Genomic DNA, 23,681 nt, shown 5'->3' with positions numbered 1-23,681 from the left:
TTAATATTTAAATGAAAAAATTAATATATATATATATATATATATTATTTAATTAGTTTATCGCTCAAGGAGTCTTAGCTATCATGATTAATTGTATTATATATATATATATATATAGTTGAAATATATGAATGAGTTGTTCTGTATGTGTATAGAGACACCCACTAATTCACAAGTGTAATATAAAATTGATAATCTTGCAGCATCAATAATTGTTATGCTTCCCATTCAATTGGATTTTGTTCTCAAATATTAATTAATTGTCGTTGTTGTATTGATTTCATCTTTGATTCAGGTATTTTGTCGGTTTTCTATTTTGTCTAGGCATCGACTATAGTGGCTTGTATCATTGTAATTATAACTTTTTTATTAATGAAAATTTATCTTGTGCAAAATTGTCTCCCTTTGTTATGATTGGGAAAGAATCCTTTCTCCTGGTTCCCATTTGAAATTAAAAAATATTAAAATATATATATATATTAAAGAATCCACATTTTCATATTTAATTATTAAGTAAATTAAGAGAGAAAATAAAAAATATATCAAATTAATAAAAAAAATTTTGATTTTACACATTATTAATATTTAGTTTTTCTTAATTTTTAAGAAAAATATAATGAAAAATGTGTTTCATCCTTTTTTTTCTTTTTTTTCCTTTTTCCAAGTAAAATCCTAGAGAAAAGGAAAAAGAGGGAAAATGAGGAGGAAACTCATTTTCTATTGTGTTTTCCTTCTATATTAAATACTATTTAAAATAAAATTTTATTTTAATATGATTAAAAATATGAAAAATTCAAATATTAATGATATATAGAATAAAAATATTGTTCATAGATTTTGTGTATTTTTTATTTTCTTTTTCATTTTTCTTGGTAACCAAATATAAAAATATGAATTTCTTGATATTTTCCTTTCATTTCCTTAATGTTTTCTGAATTCCAAACGAAGCCATAATCAAAGAAAAAGGATTCCAACCTCTTGACAACATGCATTGAAGTCACATCCTTTTGTTTTTTTGGTAAACAAGAACCTTGAAGGGGCCTACTGCAGAATAGCCCTAAGATCTAACTGTAGTGCATACGGATAACCAAAAAAAAGGATCTTGCATACTCAGGTTAAACAAAAATTCGATCTTTCAAACCCATATCACAATAAAAATTTGATCTTACAAATCCTAATTATGTGATTAGGATCACACTTGCAAGATCTCTTTGGTTTGATCTTGAACCTGCAAGCACGAAGAAGCACTCCCGAATTTGCAAGCACGAAGAAGCACTCCCAAATCTGCAAGCACGAAGAAGAACTCTCGGATCTGCGAGATTGAAGAAGAACTCTTGATGACGACCAGGGATCTTCTAATGTATTCCTCAAACACGCCTTGCTCCTCTGAGAATGGGCTCGGCAGCGACGACTAGGGTTTGCTTCTCATGAAAATGTCTGCCTCTGTATGTGCATTTTCGTCCAACCCTCACCGCTAAATGGAGCGCGTGTGTATAGGTTACAACAAGGACCTCTGGACAAATATGACTAGGGCTTCCAACGTAATTAAGAATTCCTAATCTGACCCAAATTAATCCTTAATTATGTTAATTACAATTCATACCACTAAAGAATTATAATTGCACTTTCTGTCATATTTGAAATTAAATTTTGAGCTCCTATTATTAAATGCTTATTTATCTCCCCATGTAAAGATTACAAATACCCGTCAATTAAATTAAATTACTGAAAATTTAATTAATTAACATATTAATTCCCTAAGACCTTCCACTTAACTTATTTGATATGTCAAATTCAAAATCCACCCACAAGGTTTGACACAATCAAAACTTATAAGCTTCCTCAAGGGGATATCATCAATTCCGATACCGGGACGTGGATTCCATTAATAATTAACGTTCATCATACACATATTATCATTACCCAACTCATTGAATTTATTAACCCATAAAGAATCTCACTCTTCTATGAATCAAAGTAATAAACACTAAATGCACGTGTCCAATAATCATATCAGAACTAAGAGCATAAACACTCATAATAATCATAAGGTATTAATTGTTTTATATAGTCAATATAAAAACAATTACCCCAAGACAGTCATGTTCAATACGCACAAAGTGTACTAACACAAGGAGTTAGAACTATACCATTCCTCATAGTCAAGACAGACCTATTAAAACCTTATGCTACAGTCCTACCAATGGTGTGTCCAATTCCATTTATGACTGTGAACAATAAACTTATATTCTATAAGAACTGATAATCTAATCTTCTGTGTGTAAGTCGTGCTCTATACACTATATCACCTACTATATAGAATAAAAGACACACATGCATAATCATTAAATAGATAATGTTAAGCAAACATTACTCACAAGGATTCTCATTAAAATGGAACAACTGAAGTTATTAATATACAATAAAATTGATTACAATAAAACATGTCTTTCAGTATAAATTTCTAACAAAATAAAATGTGAGATAATAATCAAAAATAAAAAAATAAAAAGAAACATCATGCACATTTGGAAGAAAGATGATATTCAATCCCTAAAAATATAAATAGTTATTCATATCTAATTCTTTTCAAAATTTGTGACTAGAAACATTTGAATAAAGTGCACCATTCCAGAACCATTATCTCTGGCAACTGAAAAATGCGTGTTATACAGAACTCGTCCTATTGAGGCTTTCCTCTCCGTTTTATAGTTAAAAGGATCGTCATAAGGAAAGTAAACTTCCTACAATTGACAGCAAATTGTTCGCCCAAACCACCGAAGGTATCCTACCATTTCTTTCTCTTCTTGGTTGTACTTGATTTTCATGTATTGTGAATGCAAAGATGAAGTTGGTTTTTAGAATCAACAATATATTTGCACATTGACCATCTTCTTTTAGAACATGTTGGAGTATAATTTTTCAATATCTTCTAACTAAATTGTGAATATCAATCAAGAGGCCACCAAGAGGATCATAGTTCAATTTGCTTAAATGGATCAAATTAAGCACGTCCATTGAGTTCATTTCAAATATTACCTAACAAAATTCATTTCTTCAATTCTTTTGAATATCAAGCATTATAAACATCACCTCAACTACCATATTAGAGATTGAGCCTATATTAGCAAAGAATCTTGAATGGGACCAACTCATCTATTGTGTGAAATTTCGATTTTAATGAAAATTCCGATGGTCTCAATTTATGAAAATTTCGATGAAAATTTCAATTTTGATTTCGATTTAAAGAAAATATGAAAAATTTACAGCAAATGATGGAATTTACAATTAAATTTTAGGAAATATTAAATAGATGGTTATGCTTAATATGGTATCAAAATAATTTTTTTAAAAAAAAAACATATATAACAAGTTTTTAATGTATAGAATATTAAACCACATATTGTGAAGCAAGTTATGAAGTGAAGAACATTCAAATGATTATAAAGTTCAGGAGGTATTCCTTCGTTGATTTAATCAAACAAATGTATTATTTAAATAACTACATTTTCAATAAACATCATACATTTAATGATCTAATACCACATGGAGTTTCTTGGTGGCTCAAATTCATCTCTCCTATCCCTATCATTGGGATTTTGAGATGATATATATTATTTACAATAATCACTCCATATTACATATACTGTTTACAAATTCCACCCAACACAGAGTTAGGTAATATAAAACTTGTTTTTCCTTTTCTTAGAAGTTGTTTATATTTTCTTATTCTAAAAATAATCATAAATTAGAAATCCTTAAGAAATGTTTGAGAATTTTTTTCACTATCGTTATATTTGAAATGTGATATATGAAATCAAGAATGGCATACATGTTTCCCATCATTGAGATACATAAGCATAGGTTGGAATGTCATAAAAAAAAAAAAAAAGCACAGATACAATAATTTAGGGGGAGAAAAAAAAAAAGTTACACATACAAAATATTTTGTTATTGCATCTAATGTGGAATAGAATAGAAAGACATTTTTATGATAAATTTTGGAATAACCATTCTTTATCTATTCATGTTATGAATAAATAAAACTTTTGTTATGCCATTTAATTTATGATAACACATTTTATTTTATAAATTATAAAATCATTATATATGATCTCATTCTTAAGATTAGACATTATGAGCCAAGCATAACTTTAATTTTATGTATGGGTTGGGATAAGGGGTTCACAAGGTGGGGTGATTTTCCTCAAACATTTAATAGCCCGAATGACATCAACAATCAATAGGAACACTAGCAAGGCCACAAATGAGTTGAATAAAGTCAAGTAGTGTGATCTTTAAATTTGATTTTACTCTAAAATTGTGTTTAAACTTTGCTTGAAATTGATTTTTAATATGCTTATTCAAACTTGGCTTGACAAATTACAAATAAATTAGAATAACTATGTGCTCAAATTACAGATCATGTCAAATCTAGTTCAACCTCAAGCTAAACCTCAAACAACTAAATCTTAATCTTGTCCTCAAAAAGTTGGATTCAATTACTAATCATGCAAAAAGGAAATTTTGAGTTGATTCAAGCTTATTAAGTTACATTGGTTTCAGGCCTAAGGTTATATGTATAAAAATCAAGTCATAAGCTTACACACCATGTCAGTCTTGCATGCAATTGAGCTCGCCTTGTTGTAAGATGTCAATTGTTCATTTGCCCTCAACTGCCAACAACCTTCCTCGAGGTACAAACCATGTGGATAAAATATAAGACACCAAACACAACACAAATAAATCAAACCGTACAGTAAAAGTTTTTCCCCTGAAAAAAAAAACATTTAAAATAAAAAAAGGGAGTTTGATACAAGGCAACCAAATTTCTGATCAGAGCTAAAGACCTAATACATTGCATAAGGCATGCAGCGGTAGGACCAAAATTCGCCTCTTGCTGTGGATCAAAGCAAGAAGAAAAAAAAAAAAAAAGGAACTGAATGTGACGAGGTGTTAACAAATGGTAGTTGGCAATTCTACACAAGGTTCAGACCGAATCATGACAAAAGCAATGCAGTTTATGGAATTCTCTCCTTTCACAGCACAAGGAAGCATGATCACAACAGAACTTCAAACCACTCGTGTCTCTTTACGAAAAAAGGTATATACTGAGATCATCCAAGCTATTGCAGCCACGGATGTTTAGACCGTGCTCATTAGCCAAATGCAACAAGCATATGAAACATAAATGAGGAGAGATATCACCGCGTGCTGTGGTTGCTTGGCAGTCACTTGGAAAACTAGCCAAGATGTTCCTGAATGATACCATTTCTTCCTGCAAACAAATCATCAAAAATTACAGTTCTGCAGTTCAAAATAGCAAGAATAGATTATCCTCTACCTGCAAAGTAACATCCAAATTCTATCCCCAGATAACAAACAAAAAACAATATAGGCTTTCTCGCCCTATATGAATTATGAAACAAGTCAACTAAATAAATACACAGAATTTCATGGTTTCTCTAATGTTCAATGGGCATATGCAATAAAAATTGACAAAATAAAGGAAAAATCAGTATCTATTTTTTTCAATCTATTTTGTACAAGGGTGAACGGGTATATATACAAATAATCTTTCCTACAGTTAGTCCATAACTCATGCCTTAATTGACGGCTACTGCTTGACTCCCCCTCAAATTGGTGCATATATATCTCTAATGCCCAACTTGCCAAGTGACTTGTAGAAGCTCTTGCTGCATACAACTTTTGCAAGTAAATCTGCTAAACTGATCTTCGGACTTAACAAATGGAAATCGAATTGTCTTGACTTCAAGATTTTGTTTGATGAAGTGTCGATCTACTTCCACATGTTTGGTTCGATCATGCTGGATTGGATTATGAGATATGTCAGTAGCAGCCTTGTTATCATAGAATAAGTCCATCTCGTAGCTTGGTGCAAAGCCAATTTCGGTTAATAGTTTTCATAACCAGAGAAGCTCACACAAACCCTTAGCCATCCGACAAAACTCAGCTTCGGCACTTGATAATGCTACCACATTTTGCTTCTTACTTCTCCATGTAACTAGGTCCCCCCCCAACAAATGTGAAATAGCCTGAGGTAGATTTTCTATCTGAAATTGCCCAGTTAGCATCTATATAACCTTCAACTTTCAAGTGGTTGTTTCTTGAGAACACAAGTCCTTTTCTAGGGGAGGACTTTAGGTATTGGAGAATCCGAATCACCGCATTCATACGATCTTCACTTGGATAATGCATGAATTGGCTTACTACACCAACTGCATAGGCGATGTTAAGTCGCGTGTGGGAGAGAAAAATAAGTTTCCCAACTAATCTCTAGTACCTTCTTTGTCTGTTGGCACTTGGTCTAGGTATTCTCCAAGTTTGTGATTATGGATTATTGGCATATCTACAGGCTTACAATCCAGTAATCCAACTTCTTATAATAAATCTAGGATATATTTTCGTTGGGAAAGGAATATGCCTTGCTCAGACCTGGCAACTTCAATTCCCAGAAAATATTTGAGTCCTCCTAGATTTTTCATCTCAAATTCCATCGCTAATTGCTCTTGAAGTCTCATTATTTCTTCTGGGTCATCTCCTGTAATGATCATATCGTCTACATAGACTATCAAAGTTGTTATCTTACTCCGTTGACGTTTTAAGAATAGTGTATGATCTGAATTGCTTTGTTGAAAACCATATTTATTCATTGCCACGTTCAATCGCCCAAACCATGCTCTAGGAGATTGCTTCAAGCCATACAAAGTTTGTTGTAGCTTGCATGCAATTTTAGTTTCAAAGTCTGCCATATATCCTGAAGGGACATCCATGTATATTTCTTCTTCAAGATCTCCATGGAGAAAAACGTTTTTAACATCAAGCTGGTGCAATGGCCGCTCAAGGTTTGCTGCAAGAGATAGTAAAACTCTGACAATACTCAACTTTGCCACTAGTGAGAATGTCTCTTGATAATCTATGCCATATGTCCGAGTATATCCCTTTCCTACTAGTCTTGCTTTGTACCGTTCAACTGACCGATCGACTTTGTACTTGATGGGGAATAATACCCATTTACACCCCACTATATTTTTTCCCTCAGATAAGGGAACAAGAATCCACGTCTCATTTTTCAGTGATGCCTCAATTTCTTCCTTCATAGCTTGAACCCACCTAGGATCTTTCAAAGCCTCATCAACACTTGTGGGAATATGGTATGAGGAGAGTTCATTCACAAAGTTCTTGAGGGGTTCGAATAGCTTCTTTGTAGAGACATTATCAGCAATCGGATATTTCGATCTTTGTTCCTCCATTTCTGGAGAATATCTGTTTGGTGGTTTGCCCCGACTCTGCCTAAAAGGTAATTTATAGCCAACAAAAGTATCCTCTTCATTAGAAATGTGAGGTGTGACAAGAGAGCTTACCTTAATGATTTTCTCAAGAGATGGGTCGTTGGATACTGAGGAGTGGGGGGATACTGCTACTTCAAGAGGTACTGCTACTTCAGCTTCTAGAGATGTCAGTTCCAGATTAGGGTCCTCAATGATCGATTGAGAGGCATTAAGCATTGTATCAATGTCCTTGAACCAATCGAATGTCCACTAATTCAGCTCTTCTTCTCGTGTCTCCCCCTGAAGAGAGGAATTGGATGCGACATGAGAATAGAAAGTGTCGGATTCAAGGAACGTGACATCCATAGTCACATAAGTGCGCCAAGTAGTTGGATCATAACAAAGGTACCCTTTTTGATGTACACCGTACCCCAAAAAAAGACATCGAATGGCACAAGGATCAAGTTTTGTGCACTGGTTCTTGTGACGGTGAACAAACGCAACGCAACCAAAGATTCGAGGTGGAAGCATTAACACCGTGGGCAATGAAACATAGGTTGACAAGGCCTATAGCGGAGTCTTAAACCCAAGGACTTTGGAGGGCATGCAGTTAATAAGATAGACGGTCGTGGCAATAGCAGCATCCCAGTGGTGGTTAGGCACATGGGCTCCAAGTAAAAGAGCTTGAACAATTTCAAGGATGTGGCGATTTTTGCATTTCGGAATACCATTTTGCTGAGGGGTCTAGGGGCATGATGTCTCATGAATTAGGCCATGGTGTTGGAAATAATCACGCCACTGTTGATTCGAGTGCAATCATCAACAAATATCACAAACTAGCGGATTTCAGATATAGTAGATTTCGGGAAAGGACCCCATACATCAGAATGAATCAAAGCAAAAGGAACGTCACTCTTATTCATACTTAACGGATACGATACTCGATGACTCTTAGCTAAAATGCAAGCCTCACATTTAAGATCCAAAATTGACAAATCTGAAAAAAGATCAGGAAACACATGTTGTAGATATACAAACAAAGGATGGCCTAATCGACGGTGTCAAAGCCAAATCAATTCTACTCTGAGGTTACTCGAGCGGTGCACGTGATGTGCTCGGCCTACACTGAAATCTTCCATGTAATAGAATCCCCCCCCCCCTCTTAGTACCACGCCCAATGATCTCCTTCATGAGAATACCCTGAATAAGACAAAATATAGGATAAATGAGCACAACATAATTTAGATCTTTAGTAGCTTGACTCACAGATAGTAACTTATAAGAAAGAGAAGGCGCAAGTAAAGTATTAGATAGTGGTAGGGCCGGTGATAACATTACAATCCCAACCCCGATTATCGAAGAGATGACTCCATTAGCATTGGCGATGCTAGTTCGCCGAGAAAGGGAGTGCTGAGACAAATCATTTGCATCAAACGATATATGGTTTGTTGCTCCAGAATCAAATATCCAAGAATGCAGTTAACTTCTTTAGTAGAACTGAGGACAGCATTACCTAGGTTGGAGCTTGATTTATCGACTGGAATGAGAGAAAGATGTGGTTCAGTTGCAGCCACTGCAGCCTTGCCCGTGCCTTCATCATTCCCAACTGCATCACGACGCCTTCGAGCTTGGAGGTTGTGCAACCAATCAGGATACCCGTGTAGCTTAAAGCATGTCTCACAGGTATGCTTTGTACTCCCACAATGAGAGCACTTAGATCCATTGGGGGTGGATTGGGATTTGGAACTAGATTTGCCACCATGCAAAGAGAGAGACTTGGAGGATGCTGGAGGATGCAAGCCATGTTTGAAGCTCTTGGACACCAAGACCGCTCCTAGTATATCATCGGGACTACCAGTCAACACTGCTTGACGAAGGGCTTCCCTACGGACGTGTGCATAAGCTTGCTCCATAGTTGAGAACGGTTTTATCTGCAAGACATCACTTCGGATATGGTCTAGGTGGTCATCGAGACCATCCAAGAACACATATACCCGATCTTCTTGAACTAGAGTATTGTAGTGTTGAACATCGATTGGGCATTCCATCAAGTTTGGTCGGCGAAAGTCTATTTCACGCCAGAGACCTTGGAGATTGTTGTAGAATTTTTCAAGAGAGCCTCCAACCTGTTTGAGGCGAGTCACGCGTCGCCAGAGATCATACACCTGGGAGGTGTCGCTACCATCGAAATATGCAGTAGCAATTGCATCCCAAACCATTTTCGCTGTCAGAAATCGAATGAAGTTACTGATCAGGGAGGAGTCCAAGAAATTAATCAACCAACCCTTAGCAATAGCGTTGTCTGTGCGCCATCATCTAAAGGAAGAGTCCATCTGAGAAGGTTGAGGAAGATCGCCATTTATATATCCTAATTTGTCTTTGCCTGAAATATAGATCTCAACAACCTCGGATCAAAGGGCGTAGTTGGTACCATCCAACTTGATACCAATCAAGACAGTAATAGTATCAATGGTCTGAGTCAGGACTGAAGCTTTACTCAAAACTTCAGTCATATTTGTTGTCAATTCGGCAAGGATGGATGATGATAGTGATTCATCAATATGGAAGTTTGTATCAGCCATGGAGGAAGGGTTAACAAGCAGGAAAAAACAAAAAAAAAAAAGGGCCAGATGGAGTGCTTTTCCCCCTTTATATATATAAACTGAATAATTGAGGCTAGTTGGGTCAAGGAGCAGAAAAAAAAAAATACTGGATGGGGTGCTTTTCCACCTTTATATGTGTATATATATATAAATTAAATTGTATGATTGAGGCTAGCTATAAGTGGGCACAATCTCCCACTTCTCACAGAATCCCAAAAACAAATTATCTAGCTGCTCTATCCTTCTGAAGGGGCTGGAAGGAGTTGGTGAAGGTGGAGTTGCTGGAGGAGACTTCGGTGGCAGACTTTTTAGGTGCGAGGATGTTTGCAATTAAGGGAAGCGCCGTTGTCGCCGTCGGCAGAGCACTCACTGCTGCTACTTTTGGCGAAAAATGATTCCGAGACGTCGTACCAACGGGTCCCCTCGGTCTGGAAAAGGTTCGGACAGAGACAGCTTGCCTAAGCCGAAGGGCGGTTTTGTGAGGACAAAATCAAAGGCTCTGAAGATTCGTGGAGATCTCAAGAAGGTGAAGCCGCTGATTTCGCCCAGCAGTAAGCTTCGCAAGCTTTCTTAATTCACTTTTCACAGCTGGAAATGCGAAGAAACCTAAGATCGCGTCGTCATCTAGGCGAGAGATGCCCGTAAAAAATTTAAATCAACAGAGGTCCTACGACTTGCTCTGATACCATGACAAAATAAAGGAAAAATAAGTACCTATTTTTTTAAATCTATTTTGTACAAGGGTGAACGGGTATATATTCAATCTTTCCTACAATTAGTCTGTAACCCATGCCTTAATTGATGGCTACTGCTTGACTATCCATCCTACAATCACACCATAATTGAGGCTTGACTTTTCTTCCTACAATCACGCCAACAAAAATAAAATGGATGCATATAACTACAATAGTTGGGCTTCAATATTTGATCTGCATCTCTAGATGCAAGTTCCACATATGCTTCATGATCCAAATCAACCTTCTGGCATTAATTTTCTCAAAAATTATGCTTCATGGTTTTGATTACCTGATCTATTTTTGTTGTTTTTTCTTTTACTCATTTATGTTGTGCTATTAAATAAATTAGGACATTGCAAGATCAAACACTCAAGCAGCAACAAAAAATTAGAAGGTGCCACAAACAATCAGTGGTGTCTAAGAAGGACCAACCACTCTGCATGGGACCAAACTCTCAAGCATCAATCCAATTACCTGCTAGGGCAATCACAGATCAACTTAGAAGGTCCAACTAACAAAATCATATCACAGAATGAAAAGCACTTACCACCAAATCAGAAACCAATGAAGCAAGCTTGATATGCTTCAGGCCATTTGTCAATTATGTCCCAAATGAAGCATCATTGACAAGTTCAATCATTGTGGGAAAAGAAACAGAAATATTCACAATAAAAAGAAAAAAAAACAAAGATGAAAATGGAGTAAACAATATGTCACAGTTCAATGACAAAGGGGAGATAGGTGGATAAGGGAAATAGCCTGTTCATTATGGCACATATGCACTACAGAATCATGCAGTTCAAATTTTTAACCAATAACAATGAGCACATGCTTTGACTATAATCCATCTTTTGTTGTAACAATCTTTTAATTTAGACATGGAAGTAAAGCATGAAGTTATGAAGAAAATAGTTAACTGCCATGAACACCCGCCCGACCCATCATAAAGAGAAAGAAGAATGTCCACTAAGTATTTACAAAAAAGCAAAAATATTAGCTTACCATAATAGGCATTTGAGTAGATCGTTGTATACAGTCCCAAAGGGTTTCCTTTAGTGCTTGGACATCAACTTGTTTTGAGGTTTTGTCATACTGGACTTCAATTTTATTCACCTGAGGTATTATATTAAGATTCAGGAAGCAAAGCATAAGCTTAGAGTGCAGATATTTTTTACTGCACACTAAAACCATTTTATTTATACCCTTAAATACATAATGGCCATATCAGGAAAGAAAATAACTTTTCCTATTAGAGAAATACAATAAACTGCAAATTATCACATCATAATCCTCAGCACATGACGTTGTAGTCCAATTTATTAGCCCCACCCATCCTCACTGCTACTCTCATGCAGATGCACTTATCAAATGACTAAAACTGACAGAAACTGGAGCTTAAAAACATCAAACCAACCTGGCGAGGCTGAGAAACAAGCATGCTTGAGTCATCTATGTCGCTATGACCACTTCTATTGTCATATTCATCACAAAATGCACCATCATCCCATGATGGAAATTGGGCATCGTTCTCACTTTCCTGCCTCGGTTCGTCTGGAATAAAATAAATGTTGACAACCACGTTACAAGATTAAATCACTAAATGCAGATTTTAATTTGTATAATTAATGATTTCAAAAGGCAGAGACATTACAATCACTAAATGAACAACCAAAAATTCCTTTTTTACTTTTGGGTTAAGGACCGGCTGAATCACGCAAGACAATAGATCCATATAAATTTATTTAGGAGAGAAACAACAAGCATTATGCTGGCTTAATGAACTATAGAATAAATTATAAGAAATGTTTCAACTCACCAGAAAAATTGCATCATGGAAATTTTTATGGACACCAGAACGATAGAGAAATTATCTTTTATGTGATGAAGCATTTTTTATGCATAGGGACAAAGTGTGAAAGAAAAAAAAAAAAACAAACATTTAGATAACAGAATGTGCTTATGCCTCTAACTACTCTCCCTTTTTTAGGTGCAATTGAAATTTATCAATCAATTTCATTGAACTTTCCATCCTTATAAAATCAAGTATTTATTCATTAAAAAAATCCAAATATGTCACTTTCAAAAAAAGGAGGAGGCAACCAAAATAAAATTCTAATAGAAACCCATCTTATTATCAAATTTAGTCATCACAATAACAGCATTTTACTGTACAAATTCACAAATCACTGTTTTGGGACAAGACCACAAACTCACAAAGAGAAAATGTTAAAAAAACAAAACAAAACAAAAACAAAAACGACAAGATAAAACAAAACCTCAAGCTGTCCTCATTCCTCCTTTTGCTCTGCAGTAAGCTTGCCCCTCTTGGCAAAAAATTTCACAGCTAACATGAAGTAATCAGTGCAAATAATCCCTGGGAGTGAAAGCCCCCATCCTCCACTTCTCATTAACCGATCACAAATGCTCATCACCAATTTCCATAATCAAAGTCCTCAACTGACAACACTACATCTGAAACAGTCATAACAACAGATACGGCTGCAAACGAGCTGAGCTGAGCTGAGCCTAAACATGTTCAAGCTTGGTTCGGAATAAAAACAAGAAGACTCAGCACAGGCTCGGCTCGACATGAAATTTAAAATCTAGGCTCAAGCTCAGCTCGAAACATAAATTACCAGCTCGAGCTCAACTTGGGCTCAGCTCAGTTATACCACACACTTAATATTAAATTAGTTTAATTCAAATATTGGAGGACTCCGTGTGGGGCCAGGAGCTTGTACAACTCAACCATGGGATGGAGTAATGTGTGGGAGAATCTTGGATTTATAGGCAAAGGAGAGGCTCAATGTTGAAAGAGTTTCCGATGTGGAACATGGGATGGAGACCGGTTGCAAGTTGCAAACTATTTTGAGCATTTTATCCCACATCGAAAATTCTTAAGTGGGGAGAGCCTCCCTATCTCTATAAAATCTCACCACCACCACCACCCCTACTGCCACTTCACACATTTCTAATTGTAATTTTAGTAAATAATAAATTATTAATATTTTAAGAGCTGTAAATTAGTAGTGTAAAAATTATAATACAGAAGGGGAATTATAGATAAGACAGTACTTAAATTTTATTAATGTAAACATATTATTGTTGATTTGTGATTGAAGAAATGGCTAAATTAAGAATTTAAATAAATTAGTAACCAAAAAAATACTGGGCTCGAAATTGAAATTGAGCCCATTACCAAGCCTAATCGATCTGTTCACCAGCCAAAACGAGATGAGCCTATCCTTGCTCATGCTTGGATCGTTTCGTAAACGAGCCTGAAAATTGGACTTAGGGATCGCTCATTAATATAATAAACAAGCTCTTATCGAGCCGAGCTCCCAAGCCGCTCGTTCATTTGCAACCCTAACCACAGACCCCAACCTCAACCCATACTTCCCATCATCATATCTCAATTGAACCCCTTTTAGTTTATTGAGAATCAAAACCCCATAGGAAGCATCCAATCGTCGTCCATTTTCAAATCCATCAATTGAAGCCCTAGGCTGAAATTAGCAGTCGTCATCAGCACCAAAAGCCCACCATTCGCTGGGACAGCAGGAAGAAGGGTGAGGCAGAAAAAAGATTGGTAAGAAAGAGAGGAAGAACAGAAGAAGGAAGAAGGGCAATTGAAGTGCAGTATGTACAGAAAAGGGAGAGAAAAACAAAGGAGAGGAATGCTGATTCAATTCCAGATTCTCAACTAACTCCACAGCATGCAATTACCAAATACACATACACCCTACAATTAACAAATATACACGATCACATATTAACTACTAAATAATATAAAAACTCAACAAACAGAGAAATTTAAATAGATGCATCCACCAAATAGGCAGCCTAAACGGCGGTGGCAGTCTGTCATTTAACCTTTTGTTAAACCAAAATTGTTAGCATTGAAATTCCATCTAGATCTGACAGATCACAGCCACAAAATCCCCAACAACCATCCATGCTCAATTGGCTGTCTTATTCAGCCGACCATTTAGAAAACATCATCACTGACACTATGGAAAACCCTGACACCAATCGCATTTCACCGCAACCATCTTGAGCATCTCAACATTCTGGCCAAAATTGTTTGGAAGCAGAGAGAGAGAGAGAGAGAGCGGGTGAATTGAAGAGTCAAGTCACCATCAGTGGAGAGATGCAGCAGCACCACCAACTACCATTGAGAAAGAAATAGAGCCCTACATCTGAGGTCAACAAAATCAGAGAGAGAGAGAGAGAGAGAGGGAACTTGGCATTCACAGGAAAGAGACTTTTTGTCTGAGAGAATTTTTTTAACGGAAATCTATTTTTTCAGTTGACTTCCCTCATTCTGCAGTTAACATTAGCTCATAAATAAGAAAAGATAGATATCACAAGGCTGCAGCTGAAAACAGTGACATTCATAACACAATCTTCATAGAACAAAGACCAATGTATGCAGGAGCAACTAACAGCATCAAAAAAATAAAATGCTACAACACTTTCAACTCAAAACTATGAACATTCTGTGTACATCCAAGAAATTATTTTATATGAAAAATAATCTTACCCAGAGACTTTCTTCCTGTCTTGCCTAGACACTACAAAAATAGAAAATATTTCATCAAGATTAATTAAAATGAAAATATAAAAAAAGAAGAAAGCGTACAGTGAAGCTCATCAAGAATATTATTTCAACAGCAAGTGATATTCTGTATTTATCACCAGTTATGAGTATTACCATTGTATTTGGAAGAAGAAATAACTTTATCAGTTCTTCTGGTTGATAGTGGCAGTCTTCTGGCAGTTTCGTATTACAAGGTACTCTATTGGCAGAGAGTAGTAAGGACTTCGGATTTCTGGGAGGAGCAAAGATGTCTGGCATTTCTGTGTCCCATGCTTTTGTAAAATCAATATCAAGTTCAGGTTGCTTTTTACCCCTTGGTTTCTTAGCCGTTGAAAGTGATCCATTTTCTTTAGCAGGATCAACCTCTAAACCTACAAAACACATTCCGCATAACATTAAGGCAAATAATGAATCCTCACAACAAAGATGCTACTTCATTTTGTCACCAGCAACAATCCACCTAAAACATACATTTAGGTTTCCGATATTTCCAATGATCAGGACCTGCCCAGGCATTTTGTTTTGAAGTAAATCCTAATCCTAAAAGCAAATACCCATCAACTTTCTCAAATCTGTCATCCAAGTCAGGATTGTGAAAAAATGATTCATTTTCCTGCAACAAAAATAAACAGCTTATCAAAAAATGGGTTTGCTCTTTTCATCAGATAATGAAAAGAAAAATCAAATTCTTAAATTTGAGACTGCCAAATCCACTTGCATGAGTAATATGTCACAAGCACCTCATGTTGACTAGGGAAAAATGAATCTGTATGACTAATATCTTCATCAACCATGCAAGTTGGCTCATCATGGTCAGAGGTCCAACTCCCACAGATCTCAAATTGATCAGCCTCCCACTCAGCTCTGTTGTCATTAGCTGTGTCAGCTTGTTCAGTTACTTTATAGAATGTATCCGATGGCCTCCGATTGTCTTCATCAAATTGATTAACTAAATGCTTAAGAGAGGGTGAAATTTCATCTTTCTCACGCATGCCCGACACCATATTTTCAATGCATTCTATAAAGAAGAAAAATTGATTCACTGAAACTAAAAATGCAATTTACTACTTGAAAACGTGACAGCACAAGAGAAAGCATTCGCTCTATATCAACAAAGATGACAGACCACTGATGAGAGAAAGATCAATTGTGTCTGTTTTATCATGTTGAGTTCCATTTGACATGCACTTCCCTGGCACTTCTGACGAATCAAAAAGCACCCGGCAGTCACCATATATTCCAAGATTATTCAATAATAAACCCTTAGCTCCGCCTTCATCAAATTGTGCAGATGTTTGATGATAGAGTGGATCCACTGCGAATGCAACTGAAAATAAAAACAGAAATTCCATATAACCTCATTCTTAGATTATACATTTTTAAGAATTTAAAAAAAAAAAAAATTTTCATCACCATCAAACTTCTTTACATTAAGAGCTTCAAAAGATGATTCCAGCGTTGATAGAGGTGACATCTGCATACATTGACTTGGGTTAGTTTATGCTCCAATTCATTTCAATTTTCTAAAAGCTGGAGCATTATCAACCTTCCTCTCTTGTTCTTTCTTAGAATGACCTTCGTCTAGTCCATTGTTGATATCAGTATCCTCCACAACAGTATCTGGTAAACCCAGTAACAACAAAAAACTGCTGCTAAGTCAGTGACATCAAAGATCCTATATCATGTGATTGTTGACTTATAAGGCATAATGTATAATATCTGGTACTAATGGTAGTAAATATAAGATATTTGTACAATGAAAAACAGGAATAGAAGATTATATGGAAAGAAAAAAATATATGATTATAAAACTATTTGGATACGCATAAATTGCCGCATTTAAAAGGGTTCATAGGATCCATATCAGATTATAAATATACCATCACAGTTGAAAAAGAACCTTTTTAGAGAGAAATGTGTGACAGATAATATGAAAAATCAACTAGTAAAAAGCTTTAGGGAAAACTGCATCCTCTAGTTGCTATAGAATAATAAAGAAGCCATATGCACTATTGCACTCCCATAAATATTTTATGAACAAAATATTTGAATATCCTAAATATATTGTTACTATTGCAACTCAAGAGCTTGAAATGTAATTATTATTTCAACCATCAGAAAGACAGCAATATCCATTCCTCTTCCTCGTATGGTATGAAGAGTCCTACGGATCAATACACTTGAATTTAAGCAATCTCCTCTCATGTCAGCCAACTACACAATACAGGCAGTCACACACATACAAAAAAAAAAAATAACCAGCCAATGGCACATGCATGAATTAAAAAGTTGGGCAGTTTGAAAGAGGATTTATGGGTAGTCATTTAAGAGAGAGTGCAAATGAACAGAAAGGTAGTGGAGAGAGATGAAGAAAAAGGGCAGCTATATACAGTTTTTATTTTTGAAGCTTATTGCATTGTAATGTAAAATTATTTTTTCAAATTTTTGTCTTTAAAGGAACTTAATGCCACAGCATTACTTTGGAATCATACAGGCAAAATATGCAGATGGAGAAGTACTCGGCCTTCTCTTATTTGGTAGTAGGCATGTATGCATAAATACACACAAAAACACACAGACAGAAAGATAACATATAGGCATGCATGTATGTGTGTGTGGTGGCAAATCATACAATTATAACAATTATCTGCATATCAAAACCATACTTTTCCATACACATTTCCCTCACTTCATTAGTTGTGCAGAATTAGAAAAGCAGAATAATCAAAGATTGGCTACAAACAGGAAAAGAATCACACAACTTAAGTTGATGAAAATTAAAGAAAAAAAGAAAGAAAGAAACTGAACAGGCAGGCTGAGTTGCAGGAGACAATCAAAGAACTTAACCTTGTTCATTTTCTTGACCTGCTCTATTAATCCCACCAAGGACCTTATATGCCTCTGAATGCACAGAATCCACTCTCAATGAGTAAATCTTAACTCCAGCTTCAAGAGTACAACTTGCCTGCAGAGAAAAATTGTCAGTAACACACATGTACATGACAGATTCATTAGCATTGCCAAATTCAGAATGGCTTAGCATACAGGCTCTTTTGAGGTTACTATCAACATGTCAGCCTGTCAGGTACTTATCCAGATTCCAAAAAAAGATTATCCTCCAAACTTAACATCATACATGCCTTTCTTCATGGCTAAAGAGGAACATTAATGTGTTGTTGTTTGGCTTCTTTAATTTCATATTGTGACTTTGGGGCAATAAAGAAACTGATCTGACATTTGCTGTTACCTTTAAAAAACAGAGGGAGTGGGGGTGGAGAGTTTACACAAAAATGCAAAGACGGAAAACAATGATGGATGCAGCCTTACCTCCACAAATGGACAGGCTGTTTCCATGACTTGAACCAATTACCTACTGCCCTTCTAGTTCAATTGTAACACCTTTCTACGTAAATAAATTATTAATACAAAATAAACAGATAATATATAATCAAACTTATACTAATGTCTTTAAACCTATTATTAACAGTGAAAATAATATCAACAGTCCTTTGCCTAGCAGTCTTAATCATAGTTAGAAGTTTGATTTTAAAGGACAACAGATTTCACATCAATTTTTGTAACTTTCTGCAATAAATATGCTCAGATTGGGCAGGGTAAAATGACTAATGGAAGCATATGCCTAGTGTGAAGTGCCTAGAGTGCAAATGTGAAGTCCACCCCCCCCCCCCCCAATGCCTTATCAACAATTAACACATTAGGGTACCTTTGTAACAACAGCATTAAAGGCTTATGCAAACTCCTTCAGTGTCTCAAGAATTAAGCTACACACACATATCCAATAAAATCCACATATAAACTTTGAAGTTGAATTCTATGCAAAACAAACAGATTCAAACAATGAATGTGTCCAGCATTGTCAAAGTCAGGCTCACTTTAAATTAGTTGCCCTTTTTTAGAAATTCCACTGCTTAGGCATATGCATGGGAGGATTATCATTGTTAATACCAATGTACCTCAACCACCTAAATAGGCTCAAATTACTACAATGTATGAACATATAAAGTATGAAAAACAATGAAATAATATTATTTGGCTAATTCATCTTAAAAGAGGACCACCACATAGGCCATCCATTCTACCCACCTACTTTAGCTGTAGGTTGAGGAAGTTAGGAATATTATGTTAATTTGAGACTTATATTTATTTTAGGAGCTCTTAGTTTATTAGGGGTTTTTGTACCTAGATGCTTTATTTTTAAATGTAGGGTGCATAAAGTACTTTGGTTGTGGGTATTGACTAGTTATTGTGCAGTTGTGAATTAAATTCCCATTTCTCTCTCTCAATCTCCTTCTCCCTCTTCCATTCAGACTACGAATGTTTTTTCTTCTTAATCTGCAATTTTTTTCAGGAAATTACAGCTGTGTCCCTGAAATTTGAACACCCATTTCCAAGAAGACTTTTGCAACACTGTGCACACCATCAAAGACCGACCCTCCCCCCCCCCCCCAGAACATCCTTATCTGAAGTTTCATCACTGACCCAACTACCAAAGGCCCCCACATGCCAGCTGAAACATTCCCAGCTGACTACCCCTCTGAATCTCCAAGTTATGCAGTTTTCTTGATACACCACCACCCTAACTGGAATTCCCACCCCTCAACCAGATGAAGCACCACCGCTGGAGGACCTTCACTTGCCGCCCACACGCTAACCATGCACATGCGGAAGTAACTGAATTTCTCCTTTACTTTCCATATGAACGAGATATTGCCTCCAGCTGCAATAAAGTGGGTTTTTCCCATGAAATTGTGAAGCTGAATTGAGGGAAATTCAAGAGCTATTGCAAGTTACATCTTGGAGGATAATTTCAGTACCAACACTGGATTCAGACTTCATTTTCTGCATTTTGTAGGGCTTTATTTTGTGAAGGCTTGAGAAATTGGGAAGTTAGCTTGAGATATTGGGCTGCCAATGCAAATTTCAGAGTCTTGAAGGTCTGCCAGCATTTGAATTGAGGCCCAGCTGCTGTGTTTTGAGATTTACTATGACAAATATGTTTTCCTCTGAGAGTTTTGATGTTAGTTTGAAGAAACTCATCTTCGATTGTTTAGTACATATTTTTGGAGGATAAATTCAGTGTGCCAGCACCCTTTTCCAAGTTTACAAGTGGAATTTCTTGGAGCGCTTGTGAGAGATTGAAGTGGAATATTTGAAGAATCTCTAAAAAACTACAAAGTCAGGGCAAGGACCATTTGGTAACATTGTATGAACTTACACTACTTGGACTCCACAGAAATTGAATGAATGTTGCTTATCTATTTGGTACTTGTTTGAATTTGCATTGGTCCATATTTGCACTTCGATTTAAAAAAAGAAAATGGTGAGTTGAATCCACATATCTAGTTCCTAGCTAGTTGGTAATTCTCAACAACTAAAAAAACCTAGATGTCCTTACTTTGGTGGTTGCTCAATTCCTCAACCTTTCCTAGATTGGTTGGATGACATGGACAATTATTTTAATTTGGCTTGGATTGCCTGACCACTAAAGTATGTACTTAGCTAAAACAAGACTTCTTGGTTTAGCAAATCAATATTGGTGAAAAGTTTAAAGGGACAAAATTTGTCTTGGAGAAACACCAATTACCACATTGTCTAAAATGAGATATATTTTAAGAGAAAAGTATGCCCGCATTCTTATTGGGAGCAATTAGTGGACCAACTACGCAGTCTTAGGCAACTTTATTCTAGAGTCACCAATTATTACCTTAAATTTAGAGACTTCATTTATCGGTGTGCTCTTAGTAAGGAACCTGGAATGGTAATTTTATTCAAGAAAGAGTTAAAGGATGAAATCATAAGGCATTTGATTATTTGAAAATGTCCCATACTCTAAGGCTTACTGTATGGCTTTAAAATTTAAGAGATTCCTCCAGCAACCAACTCCTTGCACCACTTCCTATCTTAAAGAATTTCATAAGATTTCTCCATGGTCACGAGGTGTTCCTATATCCTCCCAAGATGTTCAAGAGAAAACTCAAATTGTTGAGGATAAACATTCAAATATCACTAGTTTCCGTGCAAATTCTTGCATCGTCAAGTATCATGACAAATTATCTTCATTTTACTAGTGCACAATTTTTTGATTCTTCTGTGGACATGAGTCATCAATCTTCTCAAAATATGGCTGTAGACTTGTCTTTAGTGACTTTAAATACTGTTGGAACCTCTAGGCAGGAGATGGACCTTGACTTGTCACCAAACTTGGTTGTTGAGACTTGCAATGAACATCAAGATGAGTTGCCAACTACTAGGACAGATATGTTTATCAATGACCTTGCTCTCAATCTCAATTTTCCATTTCTAACACTAACCCAAAGAATGAGGAACACTTGGTTGCCCCAGAGTTTGTTGAAATTTCTTTTCTCATGGAATCTATTGTTGATAATCCCCTTGAGATTATTTTTCCTTAATTAGATAAACTAGTGCTCCCATCCCTCTCATCTTCTCCCTCTACATCTTCCTTAACCAAACCTAGTGAAACATTGTCGATCATCCTAGAACATGGACTGAATGCACTTTTTCTTGGGCTGCCACTAGATTTAGATATTAAATTGATTTCTTGTTTGGCAAACTTGTTACTTTATCAAAGGACATTGCAGCCTTCTATGCTACTTCCAATGGTGATTGATGATAAAATGCAAATTGTATCTCCTCTTGATTTGCCTACACATTCAACTTTGTTCCACTCATGGAGTTAATGCTACTACACTAGTTCATAACTCAAGGTCAAGTTTTCTCTAACAAGGGGAGTTTGATGGAGAACAACCAATGGAGAACTTTAGATTTTATATTGTAACTATGTTTTTATATTTTAATTTGAGCAAGAACTGGTTATTTTAGAAGTTTAGTTAATTTAGGCTTATTTTTGTATTCAATTACTTTGGAGTTACTTTGTAATTTCTTGTTTTATTGGGGCTTTTACTTAAATATGTGTTTTATTTAATAGTGGGTATAAGTGCAATACATGCAAGTTGTTGTACAGTTATCATTTGAAATCAGCTACATTTTCCCTCTCTCCATCTGTCTCTCCCACAGGTTCCTGCATCTCTCTTCTTCTTCTTCTTCTTGGGCTCTCGGATTAAATCTTAGGAGGAGTGGAAATGGGTATGTTACCCCCCATGACATTCCAAATTAATTTGCCATTTTAAGAAAAATATTTTACCAAAACTGCCTCACTACCAATTATCCATTCACTGAAGAATGCACAATGTCCTTGTATGTCAAAAGATGAAGTATACTTCAAGTTAGTACAACACAGCGCAACTCATACAATCAAACACACAATACATAATCACAAACGGGACAAGTGATTTTTTACTTGACTGTAAACAATGCAAGAAAATGAAAAATGATCACACGTGCATAGAATGAATTCTAGATAGATAGGTAAATCACCATTACTAACTTTTTTTTTTCTGAAACGCCGCTAATTCAATACTCAAAGCAGGTTATTACATACAACAAAGATCAATTAGTCACCAAAGCCAGATACTTGTTCCAACCACTCTACTATATCTCTAACCAAAAAAAAAGTACTTATCATGACCCCATCAATGAACTTTCAGTAGGAACAAGAGCACACCTTCTGAAAATTCGTCTCTGCATCATCTTCTTCTTCAACTTTGATAATCTCACACAGGTGGTCTATAAGACCCAGCTCCCACGTATTCTTCTGATTAATTTTCTGCACCGCACAACCCAAACCCCAAACCCCAAATTAAGCGTCAATATCAGTGCCAATAGAAGAAAAAGGGCCAAAATTCAACCACTAGAGAGAGAGAGAGAGAGAATTTCAGACATTTTCGCTGGCCAATTTGATGCAATTTTGAAACAACTCAAGAATCTGTTGTTTGCCAAGGCACGGATCGAGCGAAGGAGGAGGAGCAGCAGCGGGGGTAGTGGCAGTTTTGCGGCGAATAGCGGCGGCGCGGGCAGCGCGTGCCTGGGCGCGTTCGAGTTTGTCATCGTTGGATCCCAAGAAGAAGGGACTGATGGGAGATTGGATGCGAGAGGCGACGGTGGCTCTTTGCTTCAGCGCCGTCGACGGATTGGGGCTTAGGGCTTCAGCCATGGATACTACCTTAGCGGATCACCGTAACTGATCAGAGTATCAGAAATCTCATAGCGTCTCCGAAATCCTTGCGCTTCTGGGGAGTGTTTCTGAACCGATAGGAAGAAGGAGAAGGGGTTTCAAGGGCGATGCTTGGAGTACGGGGATGCAGGAGGAATGAAATGATTTTTCATTTTTCCCTCCCTTTTATTTGAATCCGAGTAGTGCGAGTGTTCTGGTGCGCGCGTGCGCACGCTGACTGTTCCCGTAGGCCATATATAATTTTTGAAAAATTAAAAAATATATTATATTTTGTAAACATTTTGAAATTTAAAGATAAAAAATAAAAAATTATTTTAAAAAATTAAACAGAAGAGT

General features: G+C 36.2%; 1 protein-coding gene across 1 annotated transcript; it reads right to left on the bottom strand.

Annotated features, from left to right (window-relative positions):
- Positions 1–4,696: 4,696 nt before the first annotated feature.
- Positions 4,697–23,486, bottom strand: LOC131149441 (condensin complex subunit 2). Its single transcript, XM_058099884.1, has 13 exons — positions 23,052–23,486; positions 22,836–22,937; positions 18,080–18,197; positions 16,779–16,852; positions 16,646–16,706; positions 16,359–16,559; positions 15,973–16,250; positions 15,704–15,845; positions 15,347–15,603; positions 15,176–15,206; positions 12,047–12,183; positions 11,635–11,745; positions 4,697–5,278 (listed from the first exon to the last, which is right to left on the bottom strand). The coding sequence occupies exons 1-13, from the start codon at positions 23,322–23,324 to the stop codon at positions 5,093–5,095; spliced, it is 1,971 nt and encodes a 656-aa protein (XP_057955867.1). The 5' UTR covers positions 23,325–23,486; the 3' UTR covers positions 4,697–5,092.
- Positions 23,487–23,681: the final 195 nt, after the last annotated feature.

The sequence above is a fragment of the Malania oleifera genome, chromosome 2 (assembly GCF_029873635.1).
Source record: "Malania oleifera isolate guangnan ecotype guangnan chromosome 2, ASM2987363v1, whole genome shotgun sequence".
Classification (NCBI taxonomy): Eukaryota; Viridiplantae; Streptophyta; class Magnoliopsida; order Santalales; family Ximeniaceae; genus Malania; species Malania oleifera.
This window is presented reverse-complemented; position numbering and strand designations above follow the sequence as displayed.